Genomic DNA, 11,959 nt, shown 5'->3' with positions numbered 1-11,959 from the left:
ACGGTAAACGGCGGGACGGTGAAGTTGGTGAACTCGCTCTCCGGCTCCAGCTCCGTCATCAGCTCCGTCGCCTCCACATTACCGGTGCTTCAGCCCTCACTGGCGCCCTCACAGAGACACCCGAGCCCGGCGAGCAGCGGCGCGCAGAACGGGGTCGAGCCCAAAGGCGCCCCGTCCCCGGCAGCCTCCAGCCCGCAGGTCCAGAACCACAACAGTCCTCTGATCCACACCAAGACGCTGGTGCCCGGTCCGCCCGTCGCCCTGGCCTCCAGCACGCCCCCTCCCGCCTCAGCAGCGCCGTGTCCGGTCAGCCACACTCTCACCGGGACCGGTCCGGAGAAGCCCGCGGTCAATGGAGTGGCTCAGCCCGCGGTGACCGTCGTGAGGCCCCCGGGCGCTGCGCTGGTGGCCCCCGGTCTCCAGCAGCAGAGGCCCGGGCTGGTGGGCAGCGCCGCCCGGGTGTCCGCCCCGCAGCTGCCGCTGTCTGTGCGGCCTCCGCTGCAGCAGCAGCAGCAGACGACCACCACCATCCAGCTGCCGCCGGGATTCACCATACCTGCAGGTGAGGGCGCACCTGGGGGAGGGGTCACCTGTGACGTCACAGCCTGGGTCACGTGCTGCCTCTGAGATTAATACGAGTAATCGATAAGTGACGCCATGTTTGTTTTTAAACTCATTGTTTATGTGTTTGGACACGTGTCTGTCCATGTGTGTCCACGTCTGTCCGTGTGTCCATGTGTCCACGTCTGTCCACAGAGACACGTCCTCGTCCACGGGTCAATGATATAAAATGGTGCTTCTGTAAATGAGGTCACTTCCTGTGAGTGTCTGAGCCCACAGTGACATCACAGCCGTTTGCTCCGCCCCCTCCTCAGGTATGGTTCTGGTGCGGACAGAGACGGGTCAGCTGGTCATGGTTCCTCAGCAGGTTCTGGCTCAGGCTCAGGCCAAACAGGCTCAGACGGTGACCAACATCAGCCAGAGACCTGCGGTGACCACGGCCGCCACCGCCATCAGGGTTAGCTCCGCCCCCATCACAGCGGTCAGACTTCAGATTAAAAGTCTTTATATTTGTTTAAAAAAATAATAATCTGGTACCTGTGTTTGACCTTTGACCTTTGACCTGTGGGCAGGCTCCTGGTTCACCTCAGACTGTTCGCCTGGCCACACCCACTCAAGCCAGAATGGTTCAGTCCACTGCTGTACAGGTGAGTGTGTGTGTGTCTTTGTGTGTGTGTGTGTGTGTGTAGAGTGTGTGTTTTTATACTTCCTGTGTGTTGTGTGTCAGAAGGCCATCACAGTGCCCCCTGCTGGTGCAGCGATGTCGGTGAAGATGACCACGCCTCAGAAGGCGTTGACGGTGATCACGGCGGGGGCGTCGCCCGCGGCCAAACCCGCCGCTGTCCCATCCACGTCCATGACCGGCACCGCCCCCGCGGCCCCGCCCCCGGCCACGCCCCCGGCCAGAGTCACCGTGGTCTCCCAGGTGAGTTGTCGATTGACGCGTCTCCACCGGCGACCTGTGGGTGGCGCTGCGGTGTAAACGTGGGCGTTTTGGTCTTTGACAGGAAATGCAAGAGAACGTGAAGAAATGCAAGAACTTCCTCGCCACGCTCATCAAGCTAGCATCGCACAACTCGCCGTCCCCGGAAACGTCCAAGAATGTGAAGGCGCTGGTTCAGGACCTGCTGGTAAGAGGACCGCCGCCTCCTCCTCCTCCTTGCCGCCGTCCGCGCTCTCATTGGCTGATCTTTGCTTTAACTTGACGTGTGTGTGTGTGTGTGTGTGTGTGTGTGTGTTCAGGACGCCAAGATCGAGCCGGAGGAGTTCACCACGCGACTGCAGGCGGAGCTTAAGTCCTCGCCTCAGCCCTACCTCATCCCCTTCCTGAAGGTACGTTCACGCTGTCGCCCGCGTGTCACGGCATTCACGCCACTTTGACTCCGCCCTCTTGTCTTTCTTCAGAAAAGCCTCCCCTCCCTGCGTCAGTCGCTGCTCAGCAGTCAACAGTCTCTGGTCTCGGTCCCGCCCACCTCCTCTGCTCCGCCCCCGACCGCCCCTGGCTCTGTCACGACCACCGCCATCAGACCGCGGTTACCCATCAGTCCGGCCGGCGGCGCCACCGTCAGGCTGAACACGCCGCTCACAACCACAGCTGCTCTGGTAACCATGACTCGGCACAAACGTGACCATGACTCGGCAAAAACGTGACCATGACTCGGCACAAACGTGACCATGACTCGGCACAAACGTGACCATGACTCGGCACAAACGTAACAATGACTCGGCACAAACGTGACCATGAGTCGGCACAAACGTAACAATGACACGGCACAAACGTGACCATGACTCGGCAAAAACGTGACCATGACTCGGCACAAACGTGACCATGACTCGGCACAAACGTGACCATGACTCGGCACAAACGTAACAATGACTCGGCACAAACGTGACCATGAGTCGGCACAAACGTAACAATGACACGGCACAAACGTGACCATGACTCGGCACAAACGTGACCATGACTCGGCACAAACGTAACAATGACTCGGCACAAACGTAACAATGACTCGGCACAAACGTAACAATGACTAGGCACAAACGTGACCATGACTCGGCACAAACGTGACAATGACTCGGCACAAACGTAACAATGACACGGCACAAACGTGACCATGACTCTGCAAATCTACCCGACAAACACCAGTCATGGATTACTGACTGTGTGTGTGTGTGTGTGTCCTCCTCAGGCGGCGGCTCGTCCCGGCGTCCACACACCCGTCCAGATGCGCTCACCTGTCGTCATAAGCCACGCCCTCAGAAGTCCAGGTGAGTGTTGGTTTGTCACTGCAGTTCTGACCCGCAGCACTAGGTGGCGGCGGCGCTCTGACCCCGCTCTGTTCTCTCCAGCTTCTCTCGTCAGAGGACCGACGACCATCGGCGCCAAAGCTCTCGTCAACCAGGCGTCTGTGGCCAATCAGAAGAAGCTGAGCGATCCAGGGGGCGGGACTTTCAGGTGACGTCCGTCTCATTTATAAACGATCAAAGATGCTGAAGAGCCACGCCCCTGACCTCTGACCTCTGACCTCCTCAGAGATGACGATGACATTAACGACGTGGCGTCCATGGCCGGGGTCAACCTTAACGAGGAAAACGCCCGTATCCTAGCAACCAGCTCAGAGTTAGTGGGCACGAAGATCCGCTCGTGTAAGGACGAGTCCTTCCTGCCCGCGGGCGTCCTGCACCGCCGCGTCCTGGACACAGGTGCGTCACCGCTCACCTGCACACGTTCACTCATTCACTCACTCATTCATTCATCGTCTCTCGCTCGTCTACAGCGAGGAAACTGGGCGTGACCGAGGTGTCGCTGGAGGTCGTCAACTTCATCTCCCACGCGACTCAGTCCAGACTGCGCTCGCTGCTGGAGAAGGTTTCAGCCGTCGCTCAGCATCGCTCAGACGGCGGCAAGGTGAGCGCACGCACGCCGCCGCTTTACCTGCGCTCACGCGGCCCGCTGACTCCTCCCCCTGCCCCTCCCCCCTGCCCCTCCCCCCTCCTCAGGATGAAGATCAGTGCGAGCAGACGACGGACGTTCGGACTCAGCTTCGTTTCTTCGAGCAGTTGGAGAGGATGGAGAAACAGAGGAAGGACGAGCAGGAGAGGGAGATCCTGCTGAAGGCGGCAAAGGTACCAGCTCGTTTGTCTGGGGTCAAAGGTCGTCAGACCTGGGGTCAAAGGTCAAAGGTCGTCAGACGCACGTCTTCATGGGACAACGTTTCTCTGCTTGTGTTTGTTTCAGAGTCGAGCTCGACAGGAAGATCCTGAACAGGCTCGTCTGAAGCAGAAGGCCAAAGAGGTTCGTCCACGGGTCACCTGACCACGGGTCACCTGACCACGGGTCACCTGACCACGGGTCACCTGACCACGGGTCACCTGACCACGGGTCACCTGACCACGGGTCACCTGACTGTTCTCAGCTGACTTTTAAAAGAAAAATACTTTTCATGACGCTGCAGATTTAACAGTTTTCATGACTCTGCAGATGCAGCAGCAGGAATTGGCGCAGATGCGACAACGAGACGCTAACCTCACGGCGCTCGCCGCCATCGGACCTCGCAAAAAACGCAAGATGGACTCAGTGGGCGGAGCCACAGCAGGTGTAGAGGTAAAAAGATGACGTCACTCACAGTTTTTGCAGTTTCCAGTCTTGAACAGCAGAGTGAGCTGTCATGACGCTGCCCTCTGTCTCCCCCCTCAGGTGGCCTCTGGCTCTGCGGCGTCCTCGTCTCGGCAGCAGCTGCGTCAGAGGATCACTCGCGTTAATCTCAGGGATTTCATCTTGTGTCTGGAGCAGGAACGCAGCACGTCGCGCTCGCTGCTGCTCTACAAGGCTCTGCTGAAGTGAGGGGGCGGGGCCACAGCACAGCGCTTCACCTGGCGTCGTGTTTAGCTTTAGCGCGGCGCTACGCTACGGTAACGACGGGGTCACGTGACCAAACGTAACCATGCCACGTCCATGTGACCGTTCATCAGAACGCCTCCATTACCCACAGTGCACCTGCACCGCTGAAGGGCGGGGCTAACACAGGTCTGGGGTCACATTCTTCGTGACTCTGGTGATGTCACAAGACTTTTTTTTTATTATTGAAACAAATACAGTCCTGGACGTCCAGGAGGCGGAGCTTAGATGTTGTCATAGCAAGTGGCTGCTGATTGGATGAACTGTGCTACAACAGCTACGCTAACATCTGCTAACAAGCGCTTATCACACCTAGACACGCCCACTGTTGCCAGGCCTTCCTGTGATTGGTCCAAACCCTGTGTGTGTGTGTGAGAGATACTTATATACAGGTTAAAGGAGCAGTTCAACATTTGAGTTCCATGTGTGACCTCTGACCTCTTCATTCAGCTTATAGAAACATGAGGTCACATGACCAGTGACATCATACATTAAATTGACTGAGCAGTACTTTAATCACAGTTTACTTCAGTTTCAGATTATGTTCTTAGCGTTCATGCTAAGCTAACTATCTGCCTTTATGTTGAGCTAGGCTAGCTGTTAGCATCAGATCATGTCAATGTTAAAGGAGCTGGTTCTCCTCATGCCCCCCCGACAACTTATTTTAACCATCTGGTCACATGATCAGTTTTACAGAGTAAACATGTCATGCCGAGTTCTCCTGATGCATCATGGGTAATTAACCAGTCAGAGCTCAGGTAGTGTGTGTGTGTGTGTCGATCAGTTAGAAACAGCTTCTTTTTTTTCCCCCAAGTGTGTGTTTATGGTTTGTCTTCTGGTCTCTCATTGGTTGTTGAGCTGACGCTGTGTGTCATGTGTCCACACTGAGTCCAGGACACAGCGCCCTCTGTTGGACTATTTATATTCCTACACTCTGACTCACTTCAGGTGATTTTACAGACGTTTGTACCTTTGAAATAAAAACATGAAATCAAGTCATAGCATGTCTGTCTTTTATCAGGAAGTGATGCATTATAAACAGGAAGTGACGCACTATTAAATATGGTTATAAACAGGAAATTACGCTTTAGACACAAAGTGATGCGTTATTAAATATGGTTATGAACAGGAAGTGACACTCTTAAATATGGCTATAAACAGGAAGTGACGCGTTATTAAATATGAGTATAAACAGGAAGTGACACGTTATAAAATATTGTTATAAACAGGAAGTGACACGTTATTAAATATCATTGCAAACAGGAAGTGACGCATTGTTAAATATCATTGCAAACACGAAGTGACGCGTTATTAAATATCGTTATAAACAGGAAGTGACACGTTATTAAATATCGTTATAAACAGGAAGTGACACGTTATTAAATATCGTTATAAACAGGAAGTGACACGTTATTAAATATCATTGCAAACAGGAAGTGACGCGTTATTAAATATGGTTATAACAGGAAGTGACACATTATAAAATATCGTTATATAAACAGGAGGTGACGCGTTATTATCATAAACAGGAAGTGACATGTTAAGTATCGTTAAACAGGAAGTGACACGTTCTTAAATACGTCTATAAACAGGAAGTGACGCGTCATTCAGTCGTCTGCAGTTGATTGGTTTATATTCAGTGGTCGTGGTCTTTTTAAATGGACATTCATTGAAATATTTTTGTTTTCATTCATTCATTCATTCATTCATTCATTCATTCATTCATCACAAGGTAAACATCCAAGGTCGGCCATGACAGTCAGACTGACACCGTCGTTTGTTTGTTTGTCCTGTGGTGGACACCGTGGACACCGTGGACACTGTGGACACTGTGGACACCGTGGACACTGTGGACCATCAGATGTGGCGTTCAGGCATCACTGGTTTGGTTATTTTTGCAGCAGCGTGTTGAAATGTTACGCCGGCGCCACCATCGTGTCAAAGAGTGACTTTGCTCCAGCACCGGGTCAAAGGTCCAAGAGCCAGGGAGCGCAGCAGCAGTGCATTGTGGGTGCTCAGTGCAGGTCTTTGAAGGGTTTGGGGTAGTCGAACATCAGGTAGTCCATGTAGTAGAAGTCGTAGACCTTCTGCCGCTCAGTGGCGTCGAGCAGAGAGAAGTATTTCTGCGTCATCTCAGACGACGTCCTCTCGGCCAGCGGGTTCCTGTCCTTGAAGTCGGGGAAGCTGAGGTTAGCCGGAGCCGCGACGCTCCGCAGCACAAAGTTAGCGTCGTCCTTCAGACTCTCGAACTTCCCGATGAAGGAGTAGCGGAGCAGACAGGGGTGACACAGCTGACTCACCGGCTCCCAGTGAATGTCCATCCCCACCGGCCGCCGCACATCCAGCAGGTACCGGACAAACTCCCCGAAAGTGACGCCGGCGCCGGAGCGCAGCGCGGCGCGCGTGGCGTTGGCGCGGTACCTGGAGATGATGGGCCGTCCGAACACGGGGTGGTAGTACGAGTTCGGACTCTCAAACTTGTCCCGGAACGCCGACACCAGGCGCTCGAAGGGTTCCCTGACAAACAGCAGCTTGGTGTAAGAGCCCAGTCTGGCGGCGATGGCGGCGCGGTCGTAGCTCTCTAGCCGCCGCAGACGGTTGGTGTAGTGCGCCGCCTCGTGGGGGATGTGCAGCGTGGAGGCGGCGCTGCCGCCGAGCACCATCAGCACTCGCTTCCAGTTGGAGCAGCCGGCTTTGGGCACCTCGCAGTAAAGGAGGCGGGACCTGTCCTCCACGTAGACCCGAGACACCTGGCGCCGAGACACCCGCTGCTCCGCCGCCGCCGCGCCCCCCGGCCGGTATAAGGCACAGACTTCGCTCAGTCGGCGACGGCGGGCTTCCTGTGTCCGGGCCAGCCTCAGCTGCTGCTCCTCCTCCGCACCAGCAGGGGCGCCGCTCTTCAGGAGCAGCTTCCTGCGACGTTTGGTGACGTGCTGACGGGGTCCGGCCAAAGAGCCGTCAGACGCCGCCGGAGACGACCTCTGCTGCCCGAGGTCAAAGGTCAGCGTCACTGCCTGAAACGAAGAGAGACAGCAGGTCAGGGGGCGGGGCTTCCAGGGAGGAGCCTGTGTGTGTGTGTGTGTGTCTCACCTTGACAGGATCCACAGCCACAGACACACCTGCAGAGACAGACATTTACTGTGACCATCACACGTCATCAGTGACAGAATGATAGAACAGCAGGTGGCGCTATAGTTTGTGGACACTGACCTGGCGCCTTCTGCAGTACCAGGACGTCCTGTAGGTGGCAGAGCAGCAGCACAGATCCAGCTCCAATCAGCATCAAGAGCCACAACGACAAGAGCAGAGGGGGGGGCGGGGCCATGGTCCACAGGGGGGCGTGGTCCCTGAGAGGAGGGGGGTGTGGTTATAATAAAACAGTAAGTGACCTGAGGTGACCTCATGAGTCTGTGACGTCACTGTCCTCGTGTTCGTCACAGTCGTACGTCACTGTCCTCATTCACGTCACAGACGTACGTCACTGTCCTCGTGTTCGTCACAGACGTACGTCACTGTCCTCGTGTACGTCACCGACGTACGTCACTGTCCTCGTGTACGTCACAGACGTACGTCACTGTCCTCGTGTACGTCACAGACGTACGTCACTGTCCTCGTGTACGTCACAGACGTACGTCACTGTCCCCGTGTACGTCACCGACGTACGTCACTGTCCCCGTTCACGTCACAGACGTATGTAACTGTCCCCGTGTTCGTCACAGACGTACGTCACTGTCCTAGTGTACGTCACCGATGTACGTCACTGTCCCCGTTCACGTCACAGACGTACGTCACTGTCCTAGTGTTCGTCACAGACGTACGTCACTGTCCTCGTGTTCGTCACAGACGTACGTCACTGTCCTAGTGTACGTCACCGACGTACGTCACTGTCCTCGTGTACGTCACAGACGTACGTCACTGTCCCCGTTCACGTCACAGACGTACGTCACTGTCCTAGTGTACGTCACCGACGTACGTCACTGTCCCCGTTCACGTCACAGACGTATGTCACTGTTCCCGTGTTCGTCACCGATGTACGTCACTGTCCCCGTTCACGTCACAGACGTACGTCACTGTCCTAGTGTTCGTCACAGACGTACGTCACTGTCCTCGTGTTCGTCACAGACGTACGTCACTGTCCTAGTGTACGTCACCGACGTACGTCACTGTCCTCGTGTACGTCACAGACGTACGTCACTGTCCTCGTGTTCGTCACAGACGTACGTCACTGTCCTAGTGTACGTCACCGACGTACGTCACTGTCCTCGTGTACGTCACAGACGTACGTCACTGTCCTCGTGTTCGTCACAGACGTACGTCACTGTCCTCGTGTTCGTCACAGACGTACGTCACTGTCCTCGTGTACGTCACCGACGTACGTCACTGTCCTCGTGTACGTCACAGACGTACGTCACTGTCCTAGTGTACGTCACCGACGTACGTCACTGTCCTCGTGTACGTCACAGACGTACGTCACTGTCCCCGTTCACGTCACAGACGTACGTCACTGTCCTCGTGTTCGTCACAGACGTACGTCACTGTCCTAGTGTACGTCACCGACGTACGTCACTGTCCTCGTGTACGTCACAGACGTACGTCACTGTCCCCGTTCACGTCACAGACGTACGTCACTGTCCCCGTGTTCGTCACAGACGTACGTCACTGTCCTAGTGTACGTCACCGATGTACGTCACTGTCCCCGTTCACGTCACAGACGTACGTCACTGTCCTCGTGTTCGTCACAGACGTACGTCACTGTCCTCGTGTTCGTCACAGACGTACGTCACTGTCCTAGTGTACGTCACCGACGTACGTCACTGTCCTCGTGTACGTCACAGACGTACGTCACTGTCCTCGTGTTCGTCACAGACGTACGTCACTGTCCTCGTGTTCGTCACAGACGTACGTCACTGTCCTCGTGTACGTCACCGACGTACGTCACTGTCCTCGTGTACGTCACAGACGTACGTCACTGTCCTAGTGTACGTCACCGACGTACGTCACTGTCCCCGTTCACGTCACAGACGTACGTCACTGTCCTCGTGTTCGTCACAGACGTACGTCACTGTCCTCATGTACGTCACTGATGTGCCTAGATTAACGTGAAAGGTGGAGATCAATATCAGTGATCGTCTGTTTCTGTCTGTCACCAAACAGCATCTCTACAGGCTCCGCCCCCTAAGCCACCTCGTTGACCGTTTGAACAGGTTTAGCTGTGGTTAGCTTAGCTTAGCTATCTCAGGTGAGGACAGAGTTTGGATCCTGAGCTCAGAGATGGAGGCGGGGCTTATGTTGTTCTGTGAGATTACAGCGTGGTTAATCCCAGCAGCAGTGGTGGATTTACAGATTATATTCTGATTATATTCATGGTCATTTCAATCATCCTTCTGGGACTGAGGTCACCATGACAACAGCCATCAGTGACCTTTGACCTCTGTCTCATGTTGGACACGGTGTCTCCAGAATGTCCTGGACAAATGTCCACTGTGTCCTCACTTCATATATTTACTGTAAACATCATCATCATCATCATCATCATCATCCTCGCCTGGAGCTGTGGGGGCGTGACCCATGATCACCTGATCTATGACATCACTGGAACTGTGTGTGTGTGTGTGTGTGTGTGGTTATTTTTAGCAGTGAGCAGAGTAATAATTCAGTGTGATCACAGCAGCTGTGACAGGAGATGAAGCCTCTGTCCTCTCTGTCTCTGTCTCTGTCCTCACTGTCTCTGTCTCTGTCCTCTCTGTCTCTGTCTCTGTCCTCTCTGTCTCTGTCTCTGTCCTCTCTGTCTCTGTCTCTGTCCTCTCTGTCTCTGTCTCTATCCTCTCTGTCTCTGTCCTCACTGTCTCTGTCCTCTCTGTCTCTGTCCTCTCTGTCTCTGTCCTCACTGTCTATGTCCTCTCTGTCTCTGTCTCTGTCCTCTCTGTCTCTGTCCTCTCTGTCTCTGTCCTCACTGTCTCTGTCCTCTCTGTCTCTGTCCTCACTGTCTCTGTCCTCTCTGTCTCTGTCTCTGTCCTCTCTGTCTCTGTCCTCACTGTCTCTGTCCTCTCTGTCTCTGTCCTCTCTGTCTCTGTCTCTGTCCTCTCTGTCTGTCCTCTCTGTCTCTGTCCTCTCTGTCTCTGTCCTCTCTGTCTGTCCTCACTGTCTCTGTCCTCTCTGTCTCTGTCCTCTCTGTCTCTGTCTCTATCCTCTCTGTCTCTGTCCTCTCTGTCTCTCACTGTAGTCAATGATCAACATGTGGAGAATTTATTTTCTTCAACATTTATTTTGAATAAAGAAAGTTTTTAAGACTCGTCAAAATATACAAATATTCTAATTTAAATGTCAAACACAGGTTTGTAAAGAAGTCGTCGCTATGAACAACAACCTGTTACTGAGCTCATGATAAGCTAATAAAACACTAACAATAAGCTAATAAAACACTAACAATAAGCTAATAAAACACTAACAATAAGCCAATAAAACCCTAACAATAAGCTAATAAAACACTAACAATAAGCTAATAAAACAGCTCATGATAAGCCAATAAAACACTAACAATAAGCTAATAAAACACTAACAATAAGCTAATAAAACACTAACAATAAGCCAATAAAACCCTAACAATAAGCTAATAAAACACTAACAATAAGCTAATAAAACACTAACAATAAGCCAATAAAACACTAACAATAAGCTAATAAAACACTAACAATAAGCCAATAAAACACTAACAATAAGCTAATAAAACAGCTCATGATAAGCTAATAAAACAGCTCATGATAAGCTAATAAAACAGCTCATGATAGGCTAAATAAAAGTGAACAAAAAGCAAATGAAAAGCTAATAAAACAGCTCATGAAAAGCTAATTTAAGCTTATTAACAAAACACAAATAAGTATTATTAAAAAGTTAAAGAAAATCTCATAAAAAGCTAATAAAAAGTTGAATAAAAGCTCATTTAAAAAAAAAGAAACTAAAGAAAAGCTAATATAAAGCTAAAGAAATGCTAATACAAAGCTAAAGACAAGCTAATATAAAGTGAAATAAATGCTAATACAAAGCTAAAGAAAAGCGAATAAAAAGCGAATAAAAAGCTAAAGAAAAGCTGATATAAACCCTTGAAAAAGTTCGTACGATACGGTTTAAAGTCAGTACGGAGACCCGGTACAAAGCCGGTAAAAGTCCGTTTGAATATTCGATAAAAAGGCATTAAAACGGTCACAGAAACACGGAACATTACCGGTGAACAGAGCCGCAGCTGCCGCAGCTGCTCCCGCTTCACTCGCTCACCTGTGCGGGGAGGAACATGGACGCTGTCGGTGGACTTTCCCGCTCCGCTCAAAGTCTTCTTCTCCCGGGGAGAGGACACCGTCAGCGGGGACACACAGAGAGACGAGCCGGCCACAGAGCTCCGCGTCCGCTCGCTGATGGAGCTGATGGAGCTGATGGAGCGGGAGGAAGCAGCGAACACGCCCTGACTTAGAGACACGGAGGCGGCGCACGAACATCCGTGAGAGG

At 52.6% G+C, this 11,959-nt stretch overlaps 2 protein-coding genes across 3 annotated transcripts in view; one reads left to right on the top strand and one right to left on the bottom strand.

The window, feature by feature from the left end:
- LOC310931089 (transcription initiation factor TFIID subunit 4-like) overlaps positions 1–5,359 on the top strand; it is a 5,853-nt gene extending 494 nt beyond the window's left edge. Inside the window, exons 1-15 of one of the 2 annotated variants that reach the window (XM_083894190.1) lie at positions 1–562; positions 876–1,042; positions 1,134–1,208; positions 1,292–1,486; positions 1,569–1,691; positions 1,804–1,893; positions 1,966–2,163; positions 2,751–2,829; positions 2,911–3,016; positions 3,095–3,264; positions 3,339–3,469; positions 3,562–3,687; positions 3,800–3,856; positions 4,043–4,165; positions 4,259–5,359. The exon at positions 1–562 is cut by the window's left edge and continues 494 nt beyond it. In XM_083894190.1, coding sequence (XP_083750316.1) covers positions 1–562; positions 876–1,042; positions 1,134–1,208; positions 1,292–1,486; positions 1,569–1,691; positions 1,804–1,893; positions 1,966–2,163; positions 2,751–2,829; positions 2,911–3,016; positions 3,095–3,264; positions 3,339–3,469; positions 3,562–3,687; positions 3,800–3,856; positions 4,043–4,165; positions 4,259–4,405 — 2,349 coding nt within the window. In that variant the 3' untranslated portion in view covers positions 4,406–5,359. Of the gene's footprint in view, positions 563–875; positions 1,043–1,133; positions 1,209–1,288; positions 1,487–1,568; positions 1,692–1,803; positions 1,894–1,965; positions 2,164–2,750; positions 2,830–2,910; positions 3,017–3,094; positions 3,265–3,338; positions 3,470–3,561; positions 3,688–3,799; positions 3,857–4,042; positions 4,166–4,258 lie in introns of both variants that reach the window. The other variant, XM_083894189.1, reaches the window with a different exon arrangement.
- A 1,115-nt stretch (positions 5,360–6,474) lies between these two features.
- LOC310931247 (carbohydrate sulfotransferase 8-like) lies at positions 6,475–7,784 on the bottom strand (the record flags this gene model as incomplete). The annotated part of the gene is made up of 3 exons (XM_083894357.1): positions 6,475–7,473; positions 7,550–7,578; positions 7,670–7,784. The coding sequence occupies 3 exons, from the start codon at positions 7,782–7,784 to the stop codon at positions 6,475–6,477; spliced, it is 1,143 nt and encodes a 380-aa protein (XP_083750483.1).
- Between the last annotated feature and the right edge of the window lie 4,175 nt (positions 7,785–11,959).

The sequence above is a fragment of the Microchirus variegatus genome, assembly GCF_963457635.1.
Source record: "Microchirus variegatus genome assembly, chromosome: 8".
In the NCBI taxonomy this organism is placed as follows: Eukaryota; Metazoa; Chordata; class Actinopteri; order Pleuronectiformes; family Soleidae; genus Microchirus; species Microchirus variegatus.
This window is presented reverse-complemented; position numbering and strand designations above follow the sequence as displayed.